This window comes from Leptosomus discolor, chromosome 1, assembly GCF_034619465.1.
Source record: "Leptosomus discolor isolate bLepDis1 chromosome 1, bLepDis1.hap2, whole genome shotgun sequence".
Taxonomy (NCBI): domain Eukaryota; kingdom Metazoa; phylum Chordata; class Aves; order Leptosomiformes; family Leptosomidae; genus Leptosomus; species Leptosomus discolor.
This window is the reverse complement of record NC_141391.1, coordinates 165,819,826-165,844,362: the sequence shown is the minus strand read 5'-3', so window position 1 is coordinate 165,844,362 and position 24,537 is coordinate 165,819,826. Positions and strand designations below refer to the sequence as shown.

At 46.0% G+C, this 24,537-nt stretch overlaps 1 protein-coding gene across 1 annotated transcript in view; it reads left to right on the top strand.

Moving 5' to 3' along the window:
• Positions 1-24,150, top strand: part of UTP20 (UTP20 small subunit processome component) — a 66,353-nt gene extending 42,203 nt beyond the window's left edge. Inside the window, exons 38-62 of the mRNA XM_086470560.1 lie at positions 828-965; positions 2,270-2,409; positions 2,928-3,007; positions 3,863-4,152; positions 4,640-4,779; positions 5,260-5,416; positions 6,237-6,335; positions 6,946-7,113; positions 7,822-7,988; positions 8,921-9,062; positions 9,356-9,472; positions 10,265-10,435; positions 11,131-11,259; positions 11,748-11,858; positions 13,427-13,506; positions 14,245-14,314; positions 15,309-15,491; positions 16,227-16,358; positions 17,770-17,902; positions 19,069-19,268; positions 19,637-19,708; positions 20,483-20,755; positions 21,468-21,594; positions 23,479-23,624; positions 23,995-24,150. Of these exons, the coding sequence (XP_086326686.1) occupies positions 828-965; positions 2,270-2,409; positions 2,928-3,007; positions 3,863-4,152; positions 4,640-4,779; positions 5,260-5,416; positions 6,237-6,335; positions 6,946-7,113; positions 7,822-7,988; positions 8,921-9,062; positions 9,356-9,472; positions 10,265-10,435; positions 11,131-11,259; positions 11,748-11,858; positions 13,427-13,506; positions 14,245-14,314; positions 15,309-15,491; positions 16,227-16,358; positions 17,770-17,902; positions 19,069-19,268; positions 19,637-19,708; positions 20,483-20,755; positions 21,468-21,594; positions 23,479-23,624; positions 23,995-24,150 (3,621 nt within the window). The remainder of the gene's footprint in view (positions 1-827; positions 966-2,269; positions 2,410-2,927; positions 3,008-3,862; positions 4,153-4,639; positions 4,780-5,259; positions 5,417-6,236; positions 6,336-6,945; positions 7,114-7,821; positions 7,989-8,920; positions 9,063-9,355; positions 9,473-10,264; positions 10,436-11,130; positions 11,260-11,747; positions 11,859-13,426; positions 13,507-14,244; positions 14,315-15,308; positions 15,492-16,226; positions 16,359-17,769; positions 17,903-19,068; positions 19,269-19,636; positions 19,709-20,482; positions 20,756-21,467; positions 21,595-23,478; positions 23,625-23,994) is intronic.
• The last annotated feature ends 387 nt before the right edge of the window (positions 24,151-24,537 follow it).

Genomic DNA, 24,537 nt, shown 5'->3' with positions numbered 1-24,537 from the left:
TCCAAAGCATTTATGTGCTGTCTTTACAAAGAAATTGAACCTGTGTCATTAGATGTTGTTAAAAAAAGGGATGTGGGCATCATCACATGGGTGACTGTGAATCAAGGTCATATTTCTATCTAGAAATTTCTTGGTTTTACAAATTAGCAGCACTGTTTTTTACCTCTTCCTAATTTAGCTAAAAGAATTGCTTTCATTTTAAGTGATCATTCACGATCTTGAGCAGGGAACTCCACATTACAACCTACATGTGACCCAGCCCACAGTCAGGAACAGTGTCCTGAGGATCCCTCTGACATAGGCAGGGAACAGGCCTCTGTTTTTCCTAGCCTATTCCCTGCTCCTCTACATCTGGAGGCTCTGCAGCCCCTTTTCATTCACAGAGCTTTGTAATACAACCTTGCGCAAAGCCTGGTCACCTGATTTTTCTTGCAATATGAAATTACAGTGTTTCTCCTGCTTTTACTGCAATCAGAGAGTGCCTTTTCTACATCTATAGTTATAGGTGGAGTCTAAATTTTTTCCTTGTAATTTTATCAGGCCTTCTCAAGTTGCCTCCCTTGTCTGGTGCCTGAAGATGGCACAGTCATACGATGCAAATTCACAGTGAAATATCCCATTGAGTTGGAATATTTATTGAGGCAAAAGGCTAGTGAAACCCTAGAGACTGAAGGAAAAGGGCATGGTCTGTCCTTGGAAATGACCTTAATATGTTTATGTCATTACTTAAAATTGAGGCGTTTTCAGAAGTGATGAATGTCTGTGCTCCCTTGTGCTAGCTGTGATTCAAGCACCACCTCATTCACTGTCTCTCATGTTTGGCTCAGGTCCACAGGAGGGCACGAGCTCTGAGGAAACTGGCTAAGCAGCTCACTGAAAAAAACCTTGTGCTGTCTTCTAAATCCCTGCAGAACTACATCATGCCTTATGCTACTACTGCCATTTTTAATGAAAAAATGCTTAAGGTGGGCTTTTATATCTAATGTATCCATTTGAATATTTTCAACTTTCTTGTATACCGTTCTCCTTGAAAGACTAACCACTTTAAAAAGCTGATAGGTTTGTGGAGTGAGTGTTCCCCTTGCAGACAAGAGCACTGTGCTCCTTTTGGTGGCAGAAAGAGGGTTTGGAAGGTGCAGATGCAGTCTGGGCCCAATCCTATATCTGCTAAACCTGTCCTGTTTCTTGAAGGTGAATCTCTTAACTGAGGGTTGTGAAGTTTTTTGTTTTGGTTTGGTATTTTACTTGGGGTTGTATTTGTTTGCATTTTTTGTAATCAGGTTATTTTTTTCCCCTCTGCCTCCAAAATGCTCTCTTCCTGTTCAGTTGTGAGATTAGTTACTGTATGGCAGCAGAATGTGTGCAGTGAGGAACATAGGCTGTGCCTAGTAATTGAGGTGGGAATAAATACTGTTTTCTTTGGAGTTATAAGGGAACTACAGGAATTGGCTGAAAACCTCAGAAATTATTAGCAGCTTTGTAATTAAAGTTTGAAGGGTGACATTTTGTTAGTCACTTTCCACACATTTTGTTGAAAATATATGTGATGAAATTTATTGTAATGTCAATGTAGCTAGACTTTCTACTGGTGACTTGGAAAAGCAAGGTTTCACGCCTCTGTAGTTCCCTGCACACTAACGGTAAAACAGCAGAGCTGCATGTGTCAGACCAAGCAAATGTCTAATTTGCCCACTGTCAGAAATACTCTTCTGAAGCTGAAACAATTAGAGCTTAGGCACAGGACCCAGCACCTGCAGCCATACAGACTGTGCCCATCAGTAGAGTGACTGCAATTGCTCTTTGACCAATAGGAAGTAAAATACATTGATTGAAACCGTGTTGAAGAAACAAACACATTTTATTTTAAGTCAGAAATCGGTTAACAGTGTGTATTTCTAGTTGATCAGCGTAGCCCAGGAATGTGCCGTGTGTCTGTGGTTGTGTATTTTGACTGGGTTTTAGTTCTTCACACAAGTGAGCCCATAGATTTAGTTACATGAGAGAAGTTAAATGTGTGCAGAAGTATTCGGAGGAAGTGGGTCTGGAGATCTGCTTGGTGAGCTGTGATAGGTTTTGGGGTTTTTTGTTTTTTTTGGTGTTTTTTTTTTTTTACCTGATGATGGGGAGGAGATCTAAAAGAGCTGAATACCAAGCATCCCCACTAGACAGACATTATCTCTTCTGGCTTTTGTTGCTTTGAGTAAAGTATGCTTTAGACCCATGTTCATGACAAATGCTAACAGCAACTGAATTTCTATCTTTTGGGCAGCATGAAAATATGGTAACAGCCTCAGTTGAAGTTGTTGGAGCTGTCTGCCGACATCTCTCGTGGTCAGCATACTTGTACCACTTAAAGCATTTCATCCATGTCCTGCAAACAGGACAGATCGGTCCAAAGCTGGGAGTCAGGTAGGTGCTGGGAGAGATGATGCTCTAGGTTCCTCCAAAGACTGCAAAGGCAAAATTTGGTGTCTTAAGGAGCATCACATGGATTTTAGCCTCTTCCCTGGAATGAGAGATTGCCAGCTTTAAGGTGGGTTTGTACAAGTGAAAGTGGGCATGGCCTTGCAGCCTGCAACTATGAAGGATTAAGAGGTAATTACTTTCTTATGCTGTGTCTCACTGAGTGCATGCCAGCATTAGCAGCTTCTGCTCTGTCAGGCTGTCCTTGCTCCTGGGACACCTCCGTTACTCCAGTACCACTGTCTGTGAGGTTTTACAGTGAGCTAGGTCACAGAATGCATCTATCTGAAAAGCAACCAGGTTTTATTTCCTGGGTTGTTATTTCATGATAAATCTTGTGCTGCAGTGTCACTGAGTCTCAAGTTTTCAGAAAAAGTGCTTTCACGATTTTCTGTTGTGTTAGTCTATGCAGCCTCTTCGTTTTGTGCAGGGGGCTGATCCTTCTTCATGTTTTCCTTCCACAGCCTGTTAGAGACAGTGCTGGAAGCCTTTCACTTTGACCACGAAACGCTTGAAAAGCAGCTTGTGACCATTGACAGCCAAGGTGAGCTTTCTGCTCCTGATCGTAGAAACATTTCCTCAAACTGCAGCTAATTGAAATTTTATGTTTTACTCTTGAGGTCAGCTACTCCCAGCTTTAGCTGAAACCAGCTGAAACAATTTGCCTGTTGGAAGGTAGTTTTGACTTGCCTTCTCAGGAGCAATGGAGACTGTCCTGTATGTTGACAAAGTGAGGGACGGTGGGGGGGAACCATCTCCGCATTACCTCTCCCTCGTAGGTCTCCGTAAGCCAAAACAGCCCAGGCTGGGTTTATGCAAATCTGGGGGATTCTCCAAAGTCTGCACACACCCACGTGGCTGCTGACACATCGGAGGTCTTTGTCGTTGATGCTGCCTGTTCCTGTTCTCATGTTCACCGTGAGAAGGGTGCTGTATGTCCTCACCTTGCTTCCCCTGCCATTTCATGGGCAGAAGTGATATCTTTGCCTTCTTCACCATTGTGGTTACCTATGTTGTGGCCTTTGGGATATTCTGAGGAAGAAGGAGGGTATCTCACAGCTGTGCTTGTCGGTACCTCTTGCCTTGTGAAATTCTCAAACATAAGTGAATGGCAGTTTTCTTAAGGTTCAAGCACATTGACCTTTGCTAAGCTGTCTATGGACTTCAGCTGAAGAGTAACCTAGTCTTTGATTTAAACCTAGCCCTGAGGGGTGTTTATCAGAAACCAGCATGCCAGAGCTTCTCTACCCAGTAAAATAAGCCTGGTGCTTACTGATTATTTGCTGTTGCTGATGATAGGCAGCAGCTTTGTCCAGAACAAAGCCATCATAAGAGTCTCTTTTTAAGGGCTCAGTTTTTGTAGCCTCCTATATTTAACTGTGATTTTGACATTTGACAGAAGCTGCTACCATGGACCTTGAGCCAGTGGTGGAGGCTGAAGAAGCCATGGAGCTGGAGCAGAGTGAAAAGGAAGAGGAGGTAGCTGAGGAAAAGAAAGGGAAGAATCTCCCTGAGGAGCTGGCAGAACCTGAGCAAGCAGCTGAGACATCTGAAGATGCTGAGCAAGTGACCAAACCTGTTTGTTTCTTACCCCGAAATAAAGAGGAGCTGGAGTGTCTGATCAAACACATTCAAGATACAGTTACAGTCAACATCTTGCCTAAATTGCACAGGTGTATTGTTGCAAAGGTGAGGAGTTGGCATTGGAAAGGTGTTTTGCAGGCCTGTGCTTCTGCTATAAAAGTTGTGGTGCTACAGTGGAAATGCAGCACGTAAAAAAAAAATATAAAATAGACACAACTGGAGAGAGACCACCAGTAAGCACAAAAGAGGCTTCATCCCCTTTGTTGTGTTGTGGAGATTACTGACAGACCCTCTCTGGTCAGTGTGGGTGTGATGTCTACTTCCCTGCTGAGAACTGGCTTGAACCACATGAGTTAAATGGTTCACTTTGTGCAGCCTGTTGAAAAGTTCTCAGCTGCTTGCTAAGCACCCAACTTAGCTTCTGTTTTGAAAACACAGAGATTCATCTCACCTGTCCTTTAGCTGTCTGGGTTTTTCCTGTAGTCGGCAGAGGATAGCAGCTTGCCTCGTTGGCCTCTTCTAGGGTTTGTTGAGAAAAAGCAGTATTTGTTAGGTATATTGAAAGTGCATTGTGTCTTGCTCTCTTCAAAAGGTTAAAAGAGACGAGGAACACAAGCTTGTGAAATCCAATGTTGTGAACGATGATGAGGTAGTTCGTGTTCCGTTAGCTTTTGCAATGGTCAGGATGATGCAGTGTCTTCCCCAAGAAGTGATGGAAGCCAACCTACCAAGGTAAATCCCGTCAGAGCTCCTTAAGTGCTGTTCATTGTCCTGGTAGTGAGTTCAGGCACCTTTCTCAAGCCGTGGTTACATACAAAGCTAAATCCAAGAGGGGCATCCTAACAGTCCTTAAACACTTTTTTTGGAAACTCATTTTCCTAATGACATTCCCCTCTGTCAGCATTTCACTTCTGTAAAACTGAGTTTGAAAGGAACATGGTAAATCCTCAAATAAGAGCAGAGCTGTGAAGCAAGGTGCAGAGTTAGGGGTGGCAGAGCTGGGGAAAGAATAATGTACAGAAAGAAAGGACAATCTGTAAAATGTCTTGAGGAACAGTAGGTGTGTGTATGACTATAAAGCCGTTCTGTGAGACTGGCTTTGTGTATAGCTCTGGTTGTGAAACAGCCCTGAAAAGCAGCCTCCTTAGCTAGCAGTGTTAATTAGTTCTGTTCTGATTGGAGGTGAACTAAATTGCCTATCTCTGTTTCCAGCGTCCTGCTGAAAGTCTGCACATTTCTGAGGAACAGATTTCAGGAAATTCGGGACATTGCCCGTAACACCCTCATTAAAATCATGGAAGTGTTGGGAGTGCAGTACCTTCTGTACATCTTAAAAGAGATGCAGTCCACTCTTGTCCACGGGTACCAGGTGATGCTGAAATTCTTCCTCTTCTGCTCTCTGTAGGTTTTTTTAATGTGTTAGGAGGAGAATCCAAAGGTAGGTTGCTACTGAAATTGTTTTGCACTGCAAGAATAGCTTGATATAATCAGCTAAATGCTATTGCTAGTGCCTACATCAGTCTTTGGTATGCCAAGTGTCAAATGAGGGTCTGTACACAAAGAACTTCGAGTCTAAGCGGGGAAGAAGAGAGGATCTCAGTTCTCCCAGTGAAGAACTGAGTTATGGAGGTGAAGGATGAATTTGTGGTTCCAGTAAGGTTAGTGGAAATCTTTCCAGTAAGGTCATTACGGCCCAGCATCATCCGAGGTGAGTTGCCATGGAGGCTGCACAAACAGTATGTGGTGATGCTAATTGAAGTCTTGCTTCCTAAATCCAGAGCCAAGGCTCTGACTATTAATTCATCTTTCCTCTTTCCATGGTGGTTGAGGTTAAGAGTAATTTTCTACGTGAATTACCACAGTGGAATAGTGTGGTGTAGTGAAATAGCCTAGCTGCTGTAACAGTGAATGCGCCATTTAGGATAGTCTGAAAATTTCTTCTCTGGGTAAAGAGGAGATTTCAGCCTTCCTGCCAGTGTGAGGAGGGACAGGAGTCCTCTTCATGCTACCTGTACACGGATTCTTGTCCTCCCAGTGATTTTTTTTTTTTTTTTTTTTTTTTCCCCTATAACAGGAGCTTAAGTGCAGTGTGTGAGTTGTGATGTATCTGCTATGGGAGTCTCCCCATCTGATATTATTAGAGATCTATGCATGGGTTTGGAAACATGATCTGTTCTCTTTTTCTCTAGCTCCATGTGCTGACTTTCACTGTGAACTTGTTACTGAAGGGCCTTACTACCAGGCTCAGTGCTGGTGATTTGGACCCCTGCTTAGATATCCTGATTGAGGTAAAAGCTATTCAAGATTGAAGGAAGCATCATGAAGTGCCCGGGGCAGGTTCTGGGAGGAGAAGGTTTTATGTAGATTGTCTCAGACTTGGTGGCAAACAGGGCTGATTCCATGTGTACTGCAAAGGAAGGAGACTCTTCTCTACTGAGGCATCAGCAGACCCCTTGTAGAGTAGCAAAGTATCTCTGGGGCTGTATCCTGAGCCCTGCATCCTGAGAGGGAATGAGTTCAAGATTAAGGTATCTTAACTATGTTTCCCTGTACTCTAAATGGCTGAGCAAGGTAACAGACATCTACTCAATGTGGTCCACAGAGCCCAGGAGCTCTGCTGGCCACCCAGATGGGGTATACTTGGATGTCTTGGTCTGACTGCAGTCCCACTCCTTGTGTCTCAACACCAAAGAGGGGTGTGAGAAGAGGATCCTTATCTGGTGTGCTCAAACTGGGGTGTTTTATATTGACAAAGGAAAGGTAGACTTGATTTGTGGGAAACCTGGAGAATTGTTTTTTCTGTAAGGGCGGGAAAGTAGTGTTGTTCTGCTGCTACTGGAGAAATCTGGCTCTGCTTTTCTGCTCCTCTCATTCACTTCTCTCCCCTGATTTCCAAAGATTTTCAACCAAGAGTTGTTTGGGAACATAGCTGAAGAGAAGGAGGTGAAGGGAATTGTCTCCAAGGTCATGGAAGCACGCAAGAACAAGAGTTACGATTCCTATGAAATTCTTGGAAAGTTCATAGGAAAGGGCCAGGTGACAAAGCTTATTCTGCCACTGAAAGAGGTAAGAAAAGTCAGCCAGAGTCATTGTTAACTCTGAGCACTCAATTCTGTATAGTCTAAGAGAAACTTGAGCCTTTGGATGGCTGCTGTGAAATTACCCGTATAATCCTGCTTCGGTTTCCCATTTTTCTTTTGGAAAGCAGTATCCACTCAGCTCATAAAATGACACTTTACTATTAATGTCCAGGGCAGGAAGTGGTATTCTGGGAAGCTTTCAACCCTTGCTAGAGAGAGAGGAAACATCTCACTATGAGTTCTCCATGCCCTCTCCCTCTGCCAACTCCTGTTTCCTCTGGAGCTTCAAAGTGCTGCAGGGCTGCTCTGTGGTTTGATCTCTTGAGTGTGAAGGAAATGTCACCAAAATGTATTCAGAGTCTGTCCATGTGCAGTAGTTGCCTTTTCAGAGATGTGGTTTTTTGAGTAGAGTGCAAGCTTATGCAGAAATGGAGCCCTGGTTTGCTGATGAGCTCTGGAGTTTCCTGGTGATGATAGGTGAACTGGCTGGAGGCTGAGAAGAGGCTGGGGAGAAAGGGAGGAAAGTTGGGGCAGAGCTGCAGCAATGGGATGCCGTTCATGTAGAGAGCTGGGGACTTACGTCAGTGTGTGATGAGGGAGGAACTGTTCTGGCTTTTTGCATGGTTTCTGAATACAAGTAGCAGATCGTTGCCCTCATGTTGCCTTCCTGACTCTCATGGTTGTGCCTTTGCAGATTCTGGAGAGCACCACAAGCTTGAAGATAGTCCGGAAGGTGCATGAGGCACTGCGTCACATCATGGCAGGGCTGATCTTCAATTCGGACATGAATGCAGAATCGCTTCTCCTCCTCAGTCATGGTCTCATCAGTGAGAACTTGCCTCTGCTCACTGAGAAGGCCAAGTGAGTTCCAGGATGTTATCCAGATGGTCTGTTATTGGTTGGGAGGTTAGCTTGCAGAAATGGCAGCTCTCAGACCCAACTGATCAAATGTATGAGAGTTTCCTTGCTTTCATTTGCCTTTTGTTTTCAATGTAAGTGAATTACTTGGGCAGTCAGAGGGCAAGGAAAGCTTGGAAATGGGAGTGACCACTTGCTGAACTCATGGGACTCTACTCTTGCAAGTGCTCAGGGCCTTCAGCAAGGCTTTTTCACCATCTAGTAAGCTGGTATATGCATTTGGGTGTTTGGATGAAGGGATGAGGGGCAGTGTTTAGAGGTGAGCTACGAACTGCCATATAAGAGGTGTTTGGGGTCCTGGACATTTTCATGGGGTCAGGAACAAGAGAAACTGTAGGCTGTCACTTTATCACTTTGGTGCTGGTGCAGAAGTCAGGGAGTACCATCAGATTTCCTCTCCCTCTGGTGGTATCACTGCTTAGAGCTGGGTCTAGGTGTCTTGCATTTCCTGTGTTACGTAGGCCTACTTGCTGTAGGATCTGACAACTGTTTGCAGACTTTTTGGAGCAGTTTTTATAAGCCATCAGAAATTGAACTAAATATCAGTAAATGAAGGGCAGTGGCAGGAGGTATGTTTGCTTGAAGGAACTACCAAAGTTGGTCTGTCCACTGAGAAGAAAAAAGTGGGGATGTTATGCAAATCGATGTGCATTTGTTATCTCTGTAATAGTGCTATTGTTCTCAAGTCTGAGAGTCCTGTCTGTCATGCTGCTCTCAAGTTTGTTTTATTTCATTGTGTTCTGGCTGTGACCTGCTTTTGCTTGCTGTGTGGGTAGCAGCTGAGGGCAGTCCAGTTCTCTTCACTCCCAACAGCAAGCTTGTTGTAGAGAGGGTTGAAATCTGAATATTCTCCTTTGCCATACACTGCTTTTCAGAAAAAAAGTTGCCCCTCCTCCAGATCCTCGGCTGCAACCAGAGAGCTGCCTGCTGCTCCAGCCCACTCCCACAAGAGGAGGGCAGAAAGCACGTGTCAGCAGCAGGACTAACACATATATCTTGGTTGATTCAGGACTTCGGGTAAGGATCTCCTCAGATACAAAGCTTTGCAATCAAAATTTTTAAGAGCATTCAAAGGAAGGTATTCTGGATATATTGTGTTAACAAGACAGCCATTAGCCTTAACTTTGTTTTGCCTATGGTAACTACAATGGTGGCTCTTAGAGAGCTATAAAAAGCGCTCAGTCTGTTGCAGATATTTGAGTAAGATACAATGTAAATTCTACTATAACCTGAAACAATGTGGGACCTTACTTGACTTATTTGAGTCCCAGCCTGACTTTGAGATGAATATCCTGTGTTTTCTATGCCAGCTGCTGCACATGAGTCTGAAGAGGTCCAAAGTAAATTCTTCTGAGGAACATGTTCTGGAAATGTTAGACCCTTTTGTTCAGCTGCTTATAGACTGCCTGAAATCTATGGATGTTAAGGTACAGTTCTGCGCTATAGTCTGTCTATTCTGTCTACTCTACTAAGAAGGATCCTGCCCACAAATGTCATTTTGCAGTTGATCTGCAAGAGAAGAGAAAGCCATCCAGTTTTCAAACCTGATTTCATAGGTGTGCAGGTTGTTTTAGGACGTGTTATCCCAAGGGGGCGGAAGAATTGTGGCTGACGGAGGACTGAATGGTCTACTCCTAGTGTTGCAGGTTCAAATGTGGACAATATTCTCCTGGAGCATGTTCATACAAGGACTTTGCAGACTTCCTATCTGTGAGGAGGTTCATGAGGTCCTGTAAGCAGTGTTGTCACAACTGTGGTTTCTTTTGATATAACTCTAGTGTCTTTATTCCCAGCACCATAGGCAGCCTCCTTTTTGGGCAGCTTTGAGTTTGAGTGAGCCTAGGTTGGGAATCTGTTAAACCTTGAGTTTCCTGGGAATGGAAGGCATGCCTTATAACACTATCAGATACCTGGAGCAGGGCTTTCTGGTGACCTGCGTTTGTGGCACGTCTCCTTCAGAAGAGTTCCTGCCATCTGCCTAATCAGTGCTGTGTTAATGTCATTACCTAGTAAAATCAAAGTTAGGGAGTGGCAGATAGTGTTTTTAGAACTGAGAAACCCTTTGTATTCCATGTGAATGGTTTGAAAGAGCTTGATTTTGTTGGCTAATTGCCTTTTACCGCAGTTGCAGATAGCCTGACCATGTCTGTTACAGAGTGAGGAAAGTGTTCTCGCAGTGTCATTGAAACCACGTGCTGTCCTTTGGCTCTTTCTTACAGGTGGTAACTGGTGCTCTGCAGTCCTTGGTGTGGGTTTTAAAGTTCCCTTTGCCTTCTGTCAGTATGAATCTGGAGCCACTGATTAAGCAGCTTTTCCTCTTGCTGAAAGAATTTGCCAAGACAGGAGTAGCCAAAGGCCAGAATTTCCACCTGGTTGTGAGCTGTTTTAAAGTAAGTCGGACCCAGCTCTGCTCTTTTCTACTTTAGCATTAACTTTGTAGAATGAGACTCTTCCAACTCCAGATCCCTCCTCCAGCTGTCTCTGGAGAAGTGGTCTGGAGATCACAAAGTAGCGAGGGAAATGTGGCCTTGCTGATTCTTTCCTGAGTGCAAACATAAAATTACCCCCCCAAAAATGCACAGCTTGGATCTCAAGAAGTGTTTTTATAGAAGCATATTTGCCTTCTTTCTTCCTTATAATAATATCTTGTTACCACCCTGTCTTTTGAGAGGTGTCAGTTTTGTACTTGAATAGCTTGCTTTTAACATGATTGATTCATTGCAGTAAACCCTGGCAGCTGAAGTGAGACAAGGGAAGGGAGCAATTAATAGTGGTAATAACTACACTTACAGCATGCAGTGTCTTCCTGTAGATGTCTTTTAAATGCATTGCTGAATTAATTACAGCTTCATGATTGTAAGAGGTAGTTAGATTAATTCATGCAGAATGCCAGTGCCAGAACTTTTCCCTCTTCCTGATGGTGTTCCTGCATCGTGGTTCATGTCTGTGAGCATCCCCACTCATTTCAAGGACTAGTCTGAATTTGTGTATTTGCTTATGTTCAGTTTTTGTCTCAAAATTGCCAGATGAAAGCAAAATGTGATGAGAACAGTGTGTATTGACAGTGTGCAATTTGATTTTGTAGTGTGTAACAATACTTGTGAAGAACGCGAAGAGTCAGATAACAAGCAAACAGCTGCAAGTGTTGCTTGGCTTTGCTGAAGAAGACATTTATGATTCGTCACGCCAAGCCACTGCCTTTGGCCTTCTCAAGGTATTTCTGTGCAGCAGGCGTATGGGTTCTGTGAGCCACTGGAACGGCAGTGATTCTGTCTCCTGGTGAAAGGCTGTTTGATCTCACACCAGGAACAGGCCACAGAATGCTGTTCAGGCTCTCTATTATAGGGGAGGAAACCAGCAAAGTTTTCCCTTTTGACTTGTAGTCACTCTTTAAAATTGTTTGGGAGGCTGTTTTATACACATATATATGAGGATGTATTTGGATCTGAGGATGTTTTTGCTAAACAATTGACATCTGTAATCATTAGACCTGGTATTCTATGTTGTCCAAAAGAAACAGATACGGACTTGTAAGCCACCCTTTTTTTTTTTTTCCCCAAAGTTACTCTGGCTGTGTTTGAAGATGTGAAAATGTCAATGTTAATGTACCACCTGAGACCAGTGTAGTCCCAGGTTATAGTAATGCATCTCACACTGTGCAAGCAAAATGACATGACTCTAGCTGTGCTTCCACATTTTTAGGCTATTTTATCCAGGAAGCTGATTGTCCCTGAAATTGATGACGTGCTGCAGAAGGTTGCCCAGCTGGCCATCACGGGTCAGAGTGAGCCGGTGCGAGTCCAGTGCAGGCAGGTTTGTACAATGGAAAGTCTCTCATCTGACTTTAATTAGAATCATAGAGTCGTTAAGGTTGGAAAAGACCACTAAGATCATTAAGTCCAACCATGAACCCAACACAACCATACCCACTAAACTGTGTCCCAAAGTGCTTCATCAGCATGTTTTTTGAACACCTCCAGGGATCGTGACTCCACCACTTCCCTGGGCAGCCTGTTCCAATGTTTGACCGCTCTTTCAGTAAAGAAATTTTTCATAATGTCCAATCTAAACCTCCCCTGGCACAACTTGAGGCCATTTCCTCTCATCCTAACACTTGTTACTTGGGACTGACCCCCACCTCACTACAACCTCCTCTCAGGTAGCTATAGAGAGCGACAACGTCTCCCCTCAGCCTCCTTTTCTCCAAACTAAACAACCCCAGTTCCCTCAGCTGCTCCTTATAAGACCTGTTCTCCAGACCCTTCACCAGCTGCATTGCCCTTCTCTGGACACGCTCCAGCACCTCAGTGTCCTTCTTGTAGTGAGGGGCCCAAAACTGCACACAGCATTCGAGGTGCAGCCTCACCAGTGCCGAGTACAGGGGCACGATCACTTCCCTACTCCTGCTGGCCACACTATTGCTGATACAGGCCAGGATGCTGTTGGCCTTCTTGGCCACCTGGGCACACTGCTGGCTCATGTTCAGCCAGCTGTCAGCCAGCACCTCCAGGTCCTTTTCCATCGGGCAGCTTTCCAGCCACTCACCCCCAAGCCTGTAGCGCTGCGTGGGGTTGTTGTGGCCCAAGTGCAGGACCCGGCACTTGGCCTTGTTAAACCTCATGCAATTGACCTCAACCTTACAGCTGTCTAACAGGCTAGAGGGCTTAGGGGGGCATCCCAGCTCTCACAGGCATGTGCCTTAGCCCTGCTGAGCCCCTGACTACATTTCCACTTCTTACTAGTACTTGTTCCCCTTGTTATCCAGCTGGCTTTAGTTCTTGTGACTGGTGCATAGCAGAACCACAGACTGCCTGCCTATAGTGAGACTGCTTGCCATGGCATACCTTCAGAGAGCTGCTCAGCAGCAGTGACACAGTCCTTCCTTTGGAGGCTTTTAGGCCCATGTAGCTAAGAGCCTTGCCCTTCTCTGAATCCCAGCAGAAGAGAATTTGCCGCAAATCCATGATTCTTTCACACGACTTCCTCATTCTTTCCAAGCTAAAAGCAACCAAAAGGCAGAATCGGTTGCTTCATTTCAAGCGTTAGGATACGGATGCAGCAGGAGCTGTGCATAACCAAATAGTGCATTTCCATAGTTACAGGATGAATTCGGAAGGGTGCAGTATCTCTCTGAACAGAAGCCTGTGCAAATCACAGTAGTGCTCTAAAGACTAATCTGGCAGTTATCAAACGCCTGCAGATCCTGTTTTGGGCACAGAGCTTGAGAGCAGTTGTTGGCCCCTTGTGTAATAGGAATGGGATGAAACAGATGATTCTCATGAACTTGCTGCTCCATCACTAAATTTTCTTCATAAACTTTTTGCAAGCTTTCCTGAATGTTTCATGTAACTCCTCTCTGTGTTGTTGGTTTTTCTTTCCAGATTTACTTAAAATATATTCTGGACTACCCCCTCGGTGACAAGCTGAAACCCAATTTGGATTTCATGCTCGCACAGCTGGAGTGAGTTTATATTCCCGCCATCTCTGTCAGAACAGAACCTTGTTGCTTAAATATGACTTCAGTGGTTACCTTGTGTGGCATGGGGCTGTCTGTGAGGAGCAGAGGGTCTGGCTGAAGTCTTGATTTTCCTACCTCTAAAACACTTCCCTTTGCCAGAAATGGACTGTTTGGTCAAGCAAGTACTTTTTCTTCTCCCTGTTTCACAGCTGGTTTTGTTGTTTGGTTTTTTTATCTCTTTGTAAGCAAAAGTTCTGCTGTTTGCTTAGTCGTTAACTAGCTCCACTGGTTGTGAACCAGGTGAACTGGAAAATCCAGAAAGAATAAGGGAAGGTACATTTACATGACTGCTGTCCCATGGCAATGGTCTCAACTGCAGTTGCAGGCACAGTTGAGACCAACTGCACCAATTCAGCAGGAGCAGTGTGTCTGAAACCTCCTTCTGAGCATGACCCCTCCCTTGCTCAAGGTGACAGTAGTTTACCATGTTCCCCAGCACCATAGCACAGTGCAGCTGTGCTGACCCAAGCCGGCTGGAGCTGGTTTTTGCCTGTTTGTCTCCCTGTGCCCATTCTCTGAGAGATGGAGCTGCTGCTGCTTCTCTCCTCAGTCTCAGGCCTGGTCTGGTAGCTGTTGTAGAAAGGTCCCTGTCAGTGTGTGTTTCTGGTGTTGGCCATTCCTGTAAATTGTTACCAATCTAGCGTACTAACCCAGCCCTAACCATTAATCGTTTCCTCACAGGTATGAGTATGAAACTGGAAGGGAATCTGCACTGGAGATGATTGCGTACCTCCTTGACATGTTCCCGCAGGTAATGAGCACCCCTTGGGGTTCCAAGCATCAAGCAGTTATTGCAGCTTGCAGTAACAGCATTTTCAGAGCACTTTATTTTGGAAGCGCTTGGTAGTTCCTATTATCTCTTATCATGAGCAGAACATTCGCTTATCTCCAAAGAACCTGGCTTTGCCCCAAAAGAGAAATGACATGCTGGAAAGTCTGCAGTACTTCTTTATCTAATGTGCTCAGTCTGCAATTAAAATAAAGCTTTGTCAGCTGGAGTTTTGGATAAACTTAATGGTGATTTATGCTAGGAAGAAACACACCAGTTTAGGAAATGGGTATGAATAGAAAGCGAAGTCTAGAGTTTTCTCAGTGTGAGGGGTTTTCAACATTCATGAGAGATACAGTTGACTGAACTGGTATGTGATGTACGATACCTGTTTTGTTGGCGAGGCTGGAGAGGGAGGGCTTCTCAGTGCGGTGGATCAACATGAAAGCTAAAAAATCACCGCGTACCTGTGCAGGATGACATGCGCAAAATGCTAAGCTGTCTTGAAGCTCCGCAGCTGGAGCTTGACTGAGCATTTAGGAGACAGAGAAGTGCAATCCAGCAAGAATGTAGGAGGAAGGAAGAGAAATTCTGCACAGTAAGCTGTGCTTCACCACCGCCTGATTAGATTTAGTATTTCAACTTGGATCCTGTCAACGCTGTAAAGTAGCAGAGAGCTGCTGGCTCTGAGAGAAGGACCCTTGGGCTGACTGCTGCAGTGCAAGCTGGCCATGACACCCACGTTGCTGTCCCAGGGACATGTTAGCGAGTCAGAGCAGGGCTGGGGCTGCTGTACATGCCCTGCATGCTCCAACAACTGGATCATCCCGTCCTTTCAGTTCACCTGCCTTGACGTGGACCACACTCAGGGCTGACGTTGTTCCCGTACGCAGTGCAACAAATACCCGTCTTTTCCCCTTCAAATGCCAGAAGCTCCTTGGGGATCTGCAGTTGACTAATGGTTGTTTCTTTCTAGGATCTCCTCCACAAATACTGCGGGCTGTTTTTTCTCTCTCTTTGTATGATGATGATAAACGATGACTCTGCCAAATGCAAAAAGATGGCGGCTTTGACGTGTAAATCTCTCCTCAGTAAGATAAACAATGAAAAACAAGATCTGATGTTTTCGCTGGTCACAGATTGGTTTCACAGCAAGAAGGTAATCTTTGGTCATTTCACTGACCAGGTCTGAACTCTCTCTGGGGGCTGAATAAGATTAAGGCAAGTGAGAGATTGCTAGTACCAGGTCTGGTGTATTGGTGGGTTCAGTTGTACCTCACCTAGTAGTTTTAGGAAAGGAGTATGGGTAAGACTCAGCTTAGAACAAAAGCTCTTTAAAGCTGTGCTCAGTGCCACAGCTTTTGCTAGCAAGAAAAGCAATAAATAGTATAGTTTCATAAAGCTGGCAGTTGGAAGGTGGCAAACCTAGTCTTACAGATCTCCCATTTTGATCTGGGTGCCTGGATGTTTCGTTATTCTCAAACTGGACTCAGGTTCTGTCCCTCTACGCTAGTGGAGTAAGTGTTCTTCAACACATTGTCCCTTTTCATCTCTTAGTATGTTCAGTTCTGCTTTGTAGCTGTGAGCCGTCTGACGCGTTGTGAAGAATCAAAGAGCGCAAAGTAGCCCCCAGGGCTTTGCAGGTGGGATCCAAGCCAGAAAGTGCCTTACAGCATTCGGTTTTAGGGTGTGTTTCCAGGGATAACCGGTGCTGCCAAGCACTTTTGTCCCTAGCTGGCAGCATCTCCTTTTTCAATAGCACTCTGAAAACCAGCTTCTCTTAAGATACTGTTGTTACAGGCAAAAGTAGGGGTTGCTACCAGCTCCTGCACGTGGGAGCTGCAGGATTTGATTGTCGGGAAGTAACAAGGGGTGGTGTTCTTTCTGTTGGCAGAGCTCACACAGGAGGTTGGCTGCCCAGGCATGCGGTTTGTTTGTTGAAGTGGAGGGAGTAATGTTTGAACGGCGGCTTGAAGCTGTCCTCACCTTGATTGAAAAAGAAATCAACCCAATAAGATTTGAAGACGTAAGTAATTTTTCCCATGTGTGAGGCTTGGGGAAAGAGAATTAAGGAGATGGAAAAAGGGAAGAAGCATAGGAGAGATTTAATGATTGGACCTGCTGTTTGGAACTGAGGGAAGACACGAAACACACACATTTGTTCTGAAGGGGACCTCGCTGACCTAGGCAAGGCCACTTGGGCTGAGCCTGCAGCCGTACTCTGTAGGCAGCAGATACATTGCTCCTTGCCCCAGCCTGTATCACGATCTCTGTGGGTGGAAGAGGTTCTTGACAGCCCTTGAGTCTCAGGCTTTTGGGTTTTACCTGTATGACTTGGTGGCTTGACAGCATGTAGCAGTACGTGTGCTGAGGTAGCTTTCCCTGCTTCTGGTCTTTCCTGCAATGGCAGGAGAGGAGGGACTTCTGGTTTTTGTTTGAAGTGGAATTATAAAAGCCACCATCAGAAAGAATGGCAGGGTGCACAGGTAGCACTGGGATGGGTTAGAATCGGTTTAGTTGGAAAATAGCCTGACGATCACACTGACAACATCCGTTTAACTGGGAAATGTGTCTGCTAGCTGCAGAGATTTGGGTAAGCATGGAAGGTCAGGAGTGCATCGCCTGTGACTGTCTGCTTTGTGCAGCGTTATCTGCAGCTTGTAACTTTCAAAGGAGTTCCCTTCCTGTTCTTCAGACCACGGCTTTGCTTTATGTTTAGTGCACGTGATTACCTCAGAGTAACAAGGCTGCCTCAGATGCTGCTTGGCATGTGGTAATCCCAAAGGGATCCCAGTCGCTGCGCCTGGGGAGTTGCCACGTGTGTTACTAATGTGCAAGGGCGACATGCTGAACAAGAGAGGAGAGCCTCAGGGTATGTAAAATGGCAAGAGATGAAAATAAAATACCTTCAGTGAGGAGAAATTCGGTGTAATCACCCCCTGTGCTGCGACATGTCGGTAAAGCACTGACTAGTAATACCAAGCCAGCTGGTGATTGCAGGCAGGGCGAGGACCTGAAGGTGATTTAGTAAAACACAGTGCCCACAGTGTTGTCATAACAACGTGGGGCTTCCCAGGTGACACAGGCAAATCTGAGCTAAGCTTGGCTCTACTAATGAGAATCAAACGTGCGGAAATGCATGTATAGACATCAATGATATACATTGTGTGTGTGACTGCTTGCATTTAGAAACCTAAGAGTTTGTTACAGTAACGGCTGTATAAAAACCAGGAACGATTGTAGTAAAAATCTGCAGAGGTTCAGTCTCCAGAGGAAATGCTTTAGTGGAACTGCTTCTCTTCTGTTTATTTTGGGATTCGGGTACAAGTCAGCCTTCTGTTTCTTCGCAGGGTTGATCTGAAATTTATCTAGTAGGGTAAATCAGGACTGTCTTTAGGTTCTCATATGCATCTTTCTTGACTTGCTGATTTTATTAGATAACTGAAGAGGAGGAGGAGAAGGCTGCAGACAGGCTGCTATTCAGCTTTCTTGTGCTGGTAACAAAGCTAATCACGGAGTGCAACTTGATTCAATTAACCAAGAATAGTGATGTCGTGAGCAACATCTGGGGTAAGTATCAAGAATTATTACGGCTGCGTTACAAAGAAGATTCTTTGTGTGCCGTGTGGTTTTTCACACCCTAATATAAACAACTGAACTTTGTTGTACAAGGTTTGTGTGCTGCAAAATGCTAATACATGGCAGTCACTGGGCAATGAAAGAGAAGATGTTAATGGAAAAGGTTACGTAGTTGATGAAAACAAGATGCCCTCTGTCTCAGTTGCTGGGAAGTATTTGATCTATTATCCCAAGAGCAAGTAGTTGCAAACTATTGCATGTTTGAGCATAATTACATCCTCTTGGATGAAAACATTCAGTTCTTCTGGGAAGATGAGATTTTCTTGATGAGATCATACATACCAGCTAGCAAGTGATGACACATGGTAATAGTGCTGTAAATACCGTGTGTCTGCCGGGGTGTTAAGGCCTGGAGGTCATTTGATTCAAGCAGTATCCCTAGGAGTGAGATTGTACAATGTCAGGCTGTCTTATTGGTGTTTTGTTGCCTTGGTTTTAATTGCATTGTTTGCTGCTGTCAGAAGGCCTGGATCTGGCTGGTTAATGTTTTCAAAGAGTTCAGCCTGCCAGATGCCTTTAGTGAGGTAGGAGATAACCCTTATAAATCCTGGGTTGCTTGGTAACGTGCAGCTTGGATGGAAGTGAGACAAGAGGGCAACTCCATCTCTTCTCTGAAGCATCCTCAGCCCTCCATCCAGGGGTTTGATCTGACCATCTGCAGCAGGGCCAGCTCACCTGAGTCTCACAGCAGCCTGTCCCCAGACATCACAGGCAGATGAGCTGTGTTACTGAGTCCCTGAGGGAACAATAGTTGCTGCAGAAACATGACTTGTCAGCCAGGGTCGGAGCAAGTGTCTTTTTTGTGCTGTTCCCACTTTTCCTGCCCAGTTGCCATCACTTTCCTGCAATGTCTTTGGATGTTTGGAAGTGCTGCGGGTGCGTTCAAGAACGTCTGGTCCCCATGGGGACGTTTGGCTACCTGTAGCTTTTTGCTGCTCTCTGCTTTGGCTGGATAGAGTTGCTAGGAAGTCTTGAGCACAGTTCATTTCCTTCACCTTTTTATTGTAGCATGTGCTGTGGTAGTTCTTGGAAGGACCAGGTTCTTTTTCTGCTCTCACTGGACCAGTTCCTGTGCTGAGAGGTTTTCTTTCCCCCAGGTCATGTCCAGTCTCACCTGTGGTATCCTCACAGCTGGGTCTGGCTGACAGCTACTGAGATCTTTGGCCTATTGTTTGCATCTTACAAGCCAGAAGATCTTGTCAACAAGTGGAGGGAAAGAAAGGCAGGGAAGAGGAAAAAGACATCAGCAGAGCTGTCTGCATCCACAGTCTTCTTGACTGCTGAACTGGACAAAAAGGTAATGATGTCTATACTGCTGCTTCCCCCACAGCCCATGCCCATTCCCATTCCCTGGCTGGGACATAAAAATAGGGTTATAGTTTGGCACGCACATTTCTCTTTCAGTTGCTTGTCTGCTGCCTAATCCTGATCACTTGAAGCATTTGAGGAGGTGCCTCTGCTGCTGGGAGGGGGCTTATCTGGGGTCACATTCTCAGCAGCGCAAAGATTCCCCTCTAGGTTGCAAGGTGCAGGCAGAAGTTGTGCTGAGCCGATCCCTTGGCCTCCCCTGGGAACTGCCTTTGGTGACTGCCAAACGCGGCTTTGCGTTTCTGCTACTGGCTCCCTTCCACGGAGTAATTTCCTTCTCCTGTTTCTGCTCCCCAGATGAAGGAACTCGTGTTTGCATTCTGCCATCAGCTGCAGTCCAAGTTCCTGGACCTGTCTCTAGGAGAGCAGGTAAGAGCAGGTGAAGGCCTGGGGCTGCAGGAGGGCAAAGAGCAGGCCCGGGCCTGTGAGGGAGACAGCAGCGCTGCTGGCTGGTGGTGGCTCAGGGCAAATACACCGTGCAGGGCCAGCTGCTCTGTGCTGAGGGCATCTGAGCAGGCGCGTGGCTCAGAGGGGCCCAAAAATGTCCCCCCTTGCGGTGTCAGCCTGCTGGGACGCCTGAGGGGTGGCAGGGACAGAAAGGGGAGGCACCATGCAGGGCAGAACTGGTGTCCCTTTTGTCAGAGAGAGTCCGGCTCTGCAGCCCAGACTGGAGCGGGTTGAGCAACCACATCCTGAAGCAGGGATCCAGATCTCTGGTGCTGGTTCCCTGCAGCTGCGCTGGAGCCCTGGCTGTTCGCTGGGAACGTTTAGTCCAGCTCTGTGCTGTTGCTTGAAGGTCTGACTCCACTGCGAACCTGGTCAGAGATTTCCTTGTGGAGAGCCAGGGGGTGCCAGAGGTGGAGAAGACAAAAGGAGCAGCCCTGCCTCAGGAAGTGCTGGAGCCCAAAAGGCCCAGTGGCTCATGGGGAAAGTCTTTCCCAAACTGCAGGAGGATTATTGAGGTGGGCCTTCCTGTTCAGAGCAACATGCTCTGCTACATGGCTCACTTGGCAGTGGGTGAAGCCATTACAGCCTCCTGGGTTGGCAGGTTCCTCTTTCAGATCTAGCCTTGACTCTTACATGCCCTGGTGCTGACAATGAGGGAACCCACAGTGATTTGACTACTCTGTTTTCACACTTCAGGTTATAAAGAATTTGCTTTTTGTGGCCAAAGTTATTTACTTGCTAGCCCCTGCCTCAGAAGAAGGTAAAGAGGCTGAAGGAGAAGTCGGATGTGAAGTGGAAGAGCAGGAGGGCTCAGAAGATGAGGAAGAGAAAGACATTTCTGCTCAAGGAGAGGGAGAAAAAGAGGACACAGAAGAGAAAGGCCAGCCAGCCACATTGCTGTGGTTAATAAAGAAGCTCTCTCTCATGGCAAAGCGAGAAGCAGCATATTCCCCTAAGGTCCCTTTAAAGGTAAGAACAGGGTTAGCCCAATTGCTTTTGATGTAGTAGGCACTTCCACAGGAGAGTGTCCCTCTGGGTCTCGCTTCCAGGGCACCAGCTGCAGAGGGTGCTGGGAACCGGTGCTGAAGCAAGGATTAGTAGGTGCCAAAGAAATAACAAGCATTTGAGTTCAGCATTCTCGGGAAAGGCTTGTGCCAGTCTGCTTCTCCTTGCTGATGCTTCCAGCCCTCGTGTGGGGTGGTGGAAGGGTGGGAAGCCCAAAGGCACCAAGCTGAAGGGGACAGAGCGCTGCCTTTGATAGCCGAAGAGTGCAGGCAGGGGAATGGCAGCGTGGAGATACTTGCTAGGAGAAGGGAGGGTGTGGGAGAGCGTCGGGAAAAGCGCTGCGGTTCCCCATGGTGTATAGTTACAGAGGCTGAGCTTTCATGTCTTCAGCTGCCTGTGCACTGGACGGCGAGAACAAGGCTGTTGTTGGAAGTGTTAACAGCTGCCAGCCTGGTGCAGTCACAGCCCACACCTTTACAGGTCCCTTGGGGTTGTGTCTCATCTAAAGGCTGCGCTTGGCTGCAGTAAGGCCTTGTAACAGCAGTGAGTTTCTGACTCGGGTGTCTGAAACGCCGCCTTTCACGTTGAACAGTGGTGCACAGCACTCTTGTAGCAGTTTGGTTAGGCAGTTTCCTTCCAGCCTTCCTTATTTCATGTCCCACACGCTCATTTTCAGAGAAGCTGCATCTTTAAGTTCCTGGGAGCAATCTCGGTGGATCTGGGGAGAGACAGGATCAGCCCCTACCTTCCAACAATTCTCACCCCCCTGTACAGGGAGCTGAACAGCACCTATGCAGAGCAAGGTAAGTGATTTCCCTCACGAAGACTAGTAAAGAGGAAAGTGTGTCAGAGCTCTGCCTCAGCACAAACACCGCCTGGCGTTCCTTTTGTCTGTTGAGGCATAGGTGCCATAATCAGGGAATTTCACCTACTTGCAGTCTAACCAAAGTATCAGGAAAGGAGGAGAGTGTATGACAGCTGAAACAAAAATCTGCGTGTTGGACAAAGACTGGAACACAGTTAGGCAGGCTCCTGCGTGCGAGTGGGTGAAGCTTGAGCATGTGGTGTAGTGGAGAAAGTGTAGTACTCAAAGGTAGAGTCACGGTGGCGAGCCTCACGGAGTCCTTGCTGAGGAGAGGAACAGAGCGTGGGCCTTGGGGAAGCCAAAACAAGGCTGTTGCCAAGTATCATTGTTTTTGAATTGCCGTGTTAGAGCTGCTGTGAGGCTCAGGGGCACGAAGACCCGTGCCCTAGGGTTAAAGTGTGTTGCAGTTTTAATGTACAACGGGGTGTGTTTTTATGGCAGCTTGTGTTACTGTAGAGCAAGGGACTGTACAAGTTGGCATCACCCGTTTGGTGGTGGTTGCTTGATGTTTTCCCCCCCCCTCCAGGTTCCCCCTTCTGAAATAGAGAAATTGACCTTTAGCGTGTGCCGTGCGTGCGCAGTGACTGAAGGAAGTGCCCTTCGCAGGCAGGTGTACGCCCGTGGGACTGCGCCCAGCGCTTCTCCTTCCTCCTGAACGAGTCCAGGTCACTCTGTCCTGAGAGACGCTGCCTGAGTCACACCACTTGCTTCTCCCTGGAGATCCGTGTTTGTTTAAGATCCTAAGTCATGCCTGGGGAGGGGGGGGCGGGGAAGACAAATCAACTTCTCATTTAACACCAGAGACTCTCGGCTTTAGAGCAAGACGCTGGTGTTGAGATAGTTCATGAAAATGTGTTAAGTCAGTTGAGCAAAATCCAATGTCAGGAAAAGAACAGACAGCAGCCAAAGAAGAAAGTTGTATTATTCTAAAGCTGTGGTTTGTATATGCCATGAAAATTCAGTGTGCAGCGCTGGGTCTCCACTTCTCCGAAAGGACACAAAAGCACTGAAAAAAACCTGGAGGAGGACAGTGTTCTAGGTGAGGAACAGCTGCCCTGGCTACTGTGGTTCTTTTAACTAAGGAAGTAAAAGAGACTTGGAAAAGAAATGGTAGAGATTGACAGTATTGTGAGTGGATAAAGATCAACTTTTTGCTTTCTCTGCCAGCACAAGAACCAGGGGCCTTCAAATGATTTTTCAGAATAACTGCAGAGATGGTTTTTCACATGATAGGGGGTGCAGACCCAGGGAACTTAACACTGAAGGACGTTGTGGAAGCAAGCAGCTTACACAAGCTCTCTGGAGCACTTGGAAGACTGAGGGAAATGTTTGCTCTCAGTTTTCCCTTAGCATCTCTTTGTAGCCTATTTCCCCCCCAATGATCTTCTTTTCAGTGATTATAGTGAATACATTGCATCACTAACTAGTGATCCTAACCCTTAAGCCAGCCCTTACTGCTCGTACCGGACAGAGACGCTGACTGACAAGGCTGGAATCGTCACTGACTTCCAAGAAATCATATTCCAAAAGAGCCCTGGTGGCTATACACAGCAAGTCACTTTTAACAACCTCTGGGATGCCATTATCCTGCTGAGAAAAAACTTCTGCTTCTCAGAAGTGCTGTTTTTTGCCTGTGTGAAGCACCACTTGTGGCCCCCTGGGAAAGCTGGTGAAGAACCAGCAGATTTCACAAGCACCTTTGCTCTGGTCTCTACAGTGTATTGGGCAAGATGAATCAGTAAAGAAAGGGGAATCCTTACTGGGCTTTTGGCTTTCATTCCATATGCTGAAAAGATTAGGCAAGTTAATTTTGTTTTATTAGATCCAACACTGAAGAACCTTTCCCAAGAAATCATAGAGCTGCTCAAGAAGTTAGTTGGACTGGAGGCTTTTTCGCTTGCCTTTTCTTCTGTGCAGAAACAGGCCAACCAGAAAAGAGTGATGAGGAAAAAGCAGAGGGCTTTGCAGGTAAGGGTCCACTTCGTCTTCTGGGAAAAAGAAACGGGGCTTCTCTGATGGCTTGAGAGCTGACAGGGAAGGTGAGTTTGAGGAAGAACTTCTTCCTGAACTGGGACTGTTTCATTTCTGGAACTTCACAAGAAACTGTTTCAGAACAGGCTCTTAGGCAAGGCCTGGCTGGCAGGGATGCTGTCCCTTCCCGCTTACCCAAAGTGCAGTGGTAAACCTGGGCGGAGCAGCCAGAACACCCTCGGTTTTGAGGAGCCTAAGAAAACCCCTGCATTGTCTTACTAGTCCCCAGTTTCTTAGGAAGGACCTGGTGTTTACAGGGACAGTTGTTGGCTTTAACTAAACAAACAAATGTATTGTATTTCACTAGACTGTAGCAAACCCCGACATTGCTGCAAGGAGGAAGCTGAAGAGACATAAGAATAAAGCTGAAACCAGGAAAAGAAAAATAGAATTCCTGCGCCCTGGCTACAAGGCCAAGAGACCTCGAAGTCATTCACTGAAAGATTTAGCAATGGTGGAATGAAAAGGCTTTTCCTTCTTGGAGGACTAATTTATAAAAAGTAATTTCAAGCTAAAGTAATTACTGTTTAAAAAAAAAGTATATATATATTTTAATTGTATTTATTAGTATTTTTTCAGGTCCTCTTTTTCATCTAGGATCCTAAATAAAAGCTTTTTGGGTTTTTTTCCAAACGTGTATATTTACCACAGTATGTACAGTTGAATGGACAACCACCATGATCTTTTATATTAAATTTTACTTCATTTTTAAAAAACGAGTTATGTGATGGCTGCATTCATGCCTGTGAACATCCTAGCTCCTGGAGAGAAAAGAGCCTGCCTCCTGCCTTTCATTTGTCCGTCAGTGTCTGCAGCTATACTGAGCAACTTCACTGCCACTTCTGGCTAC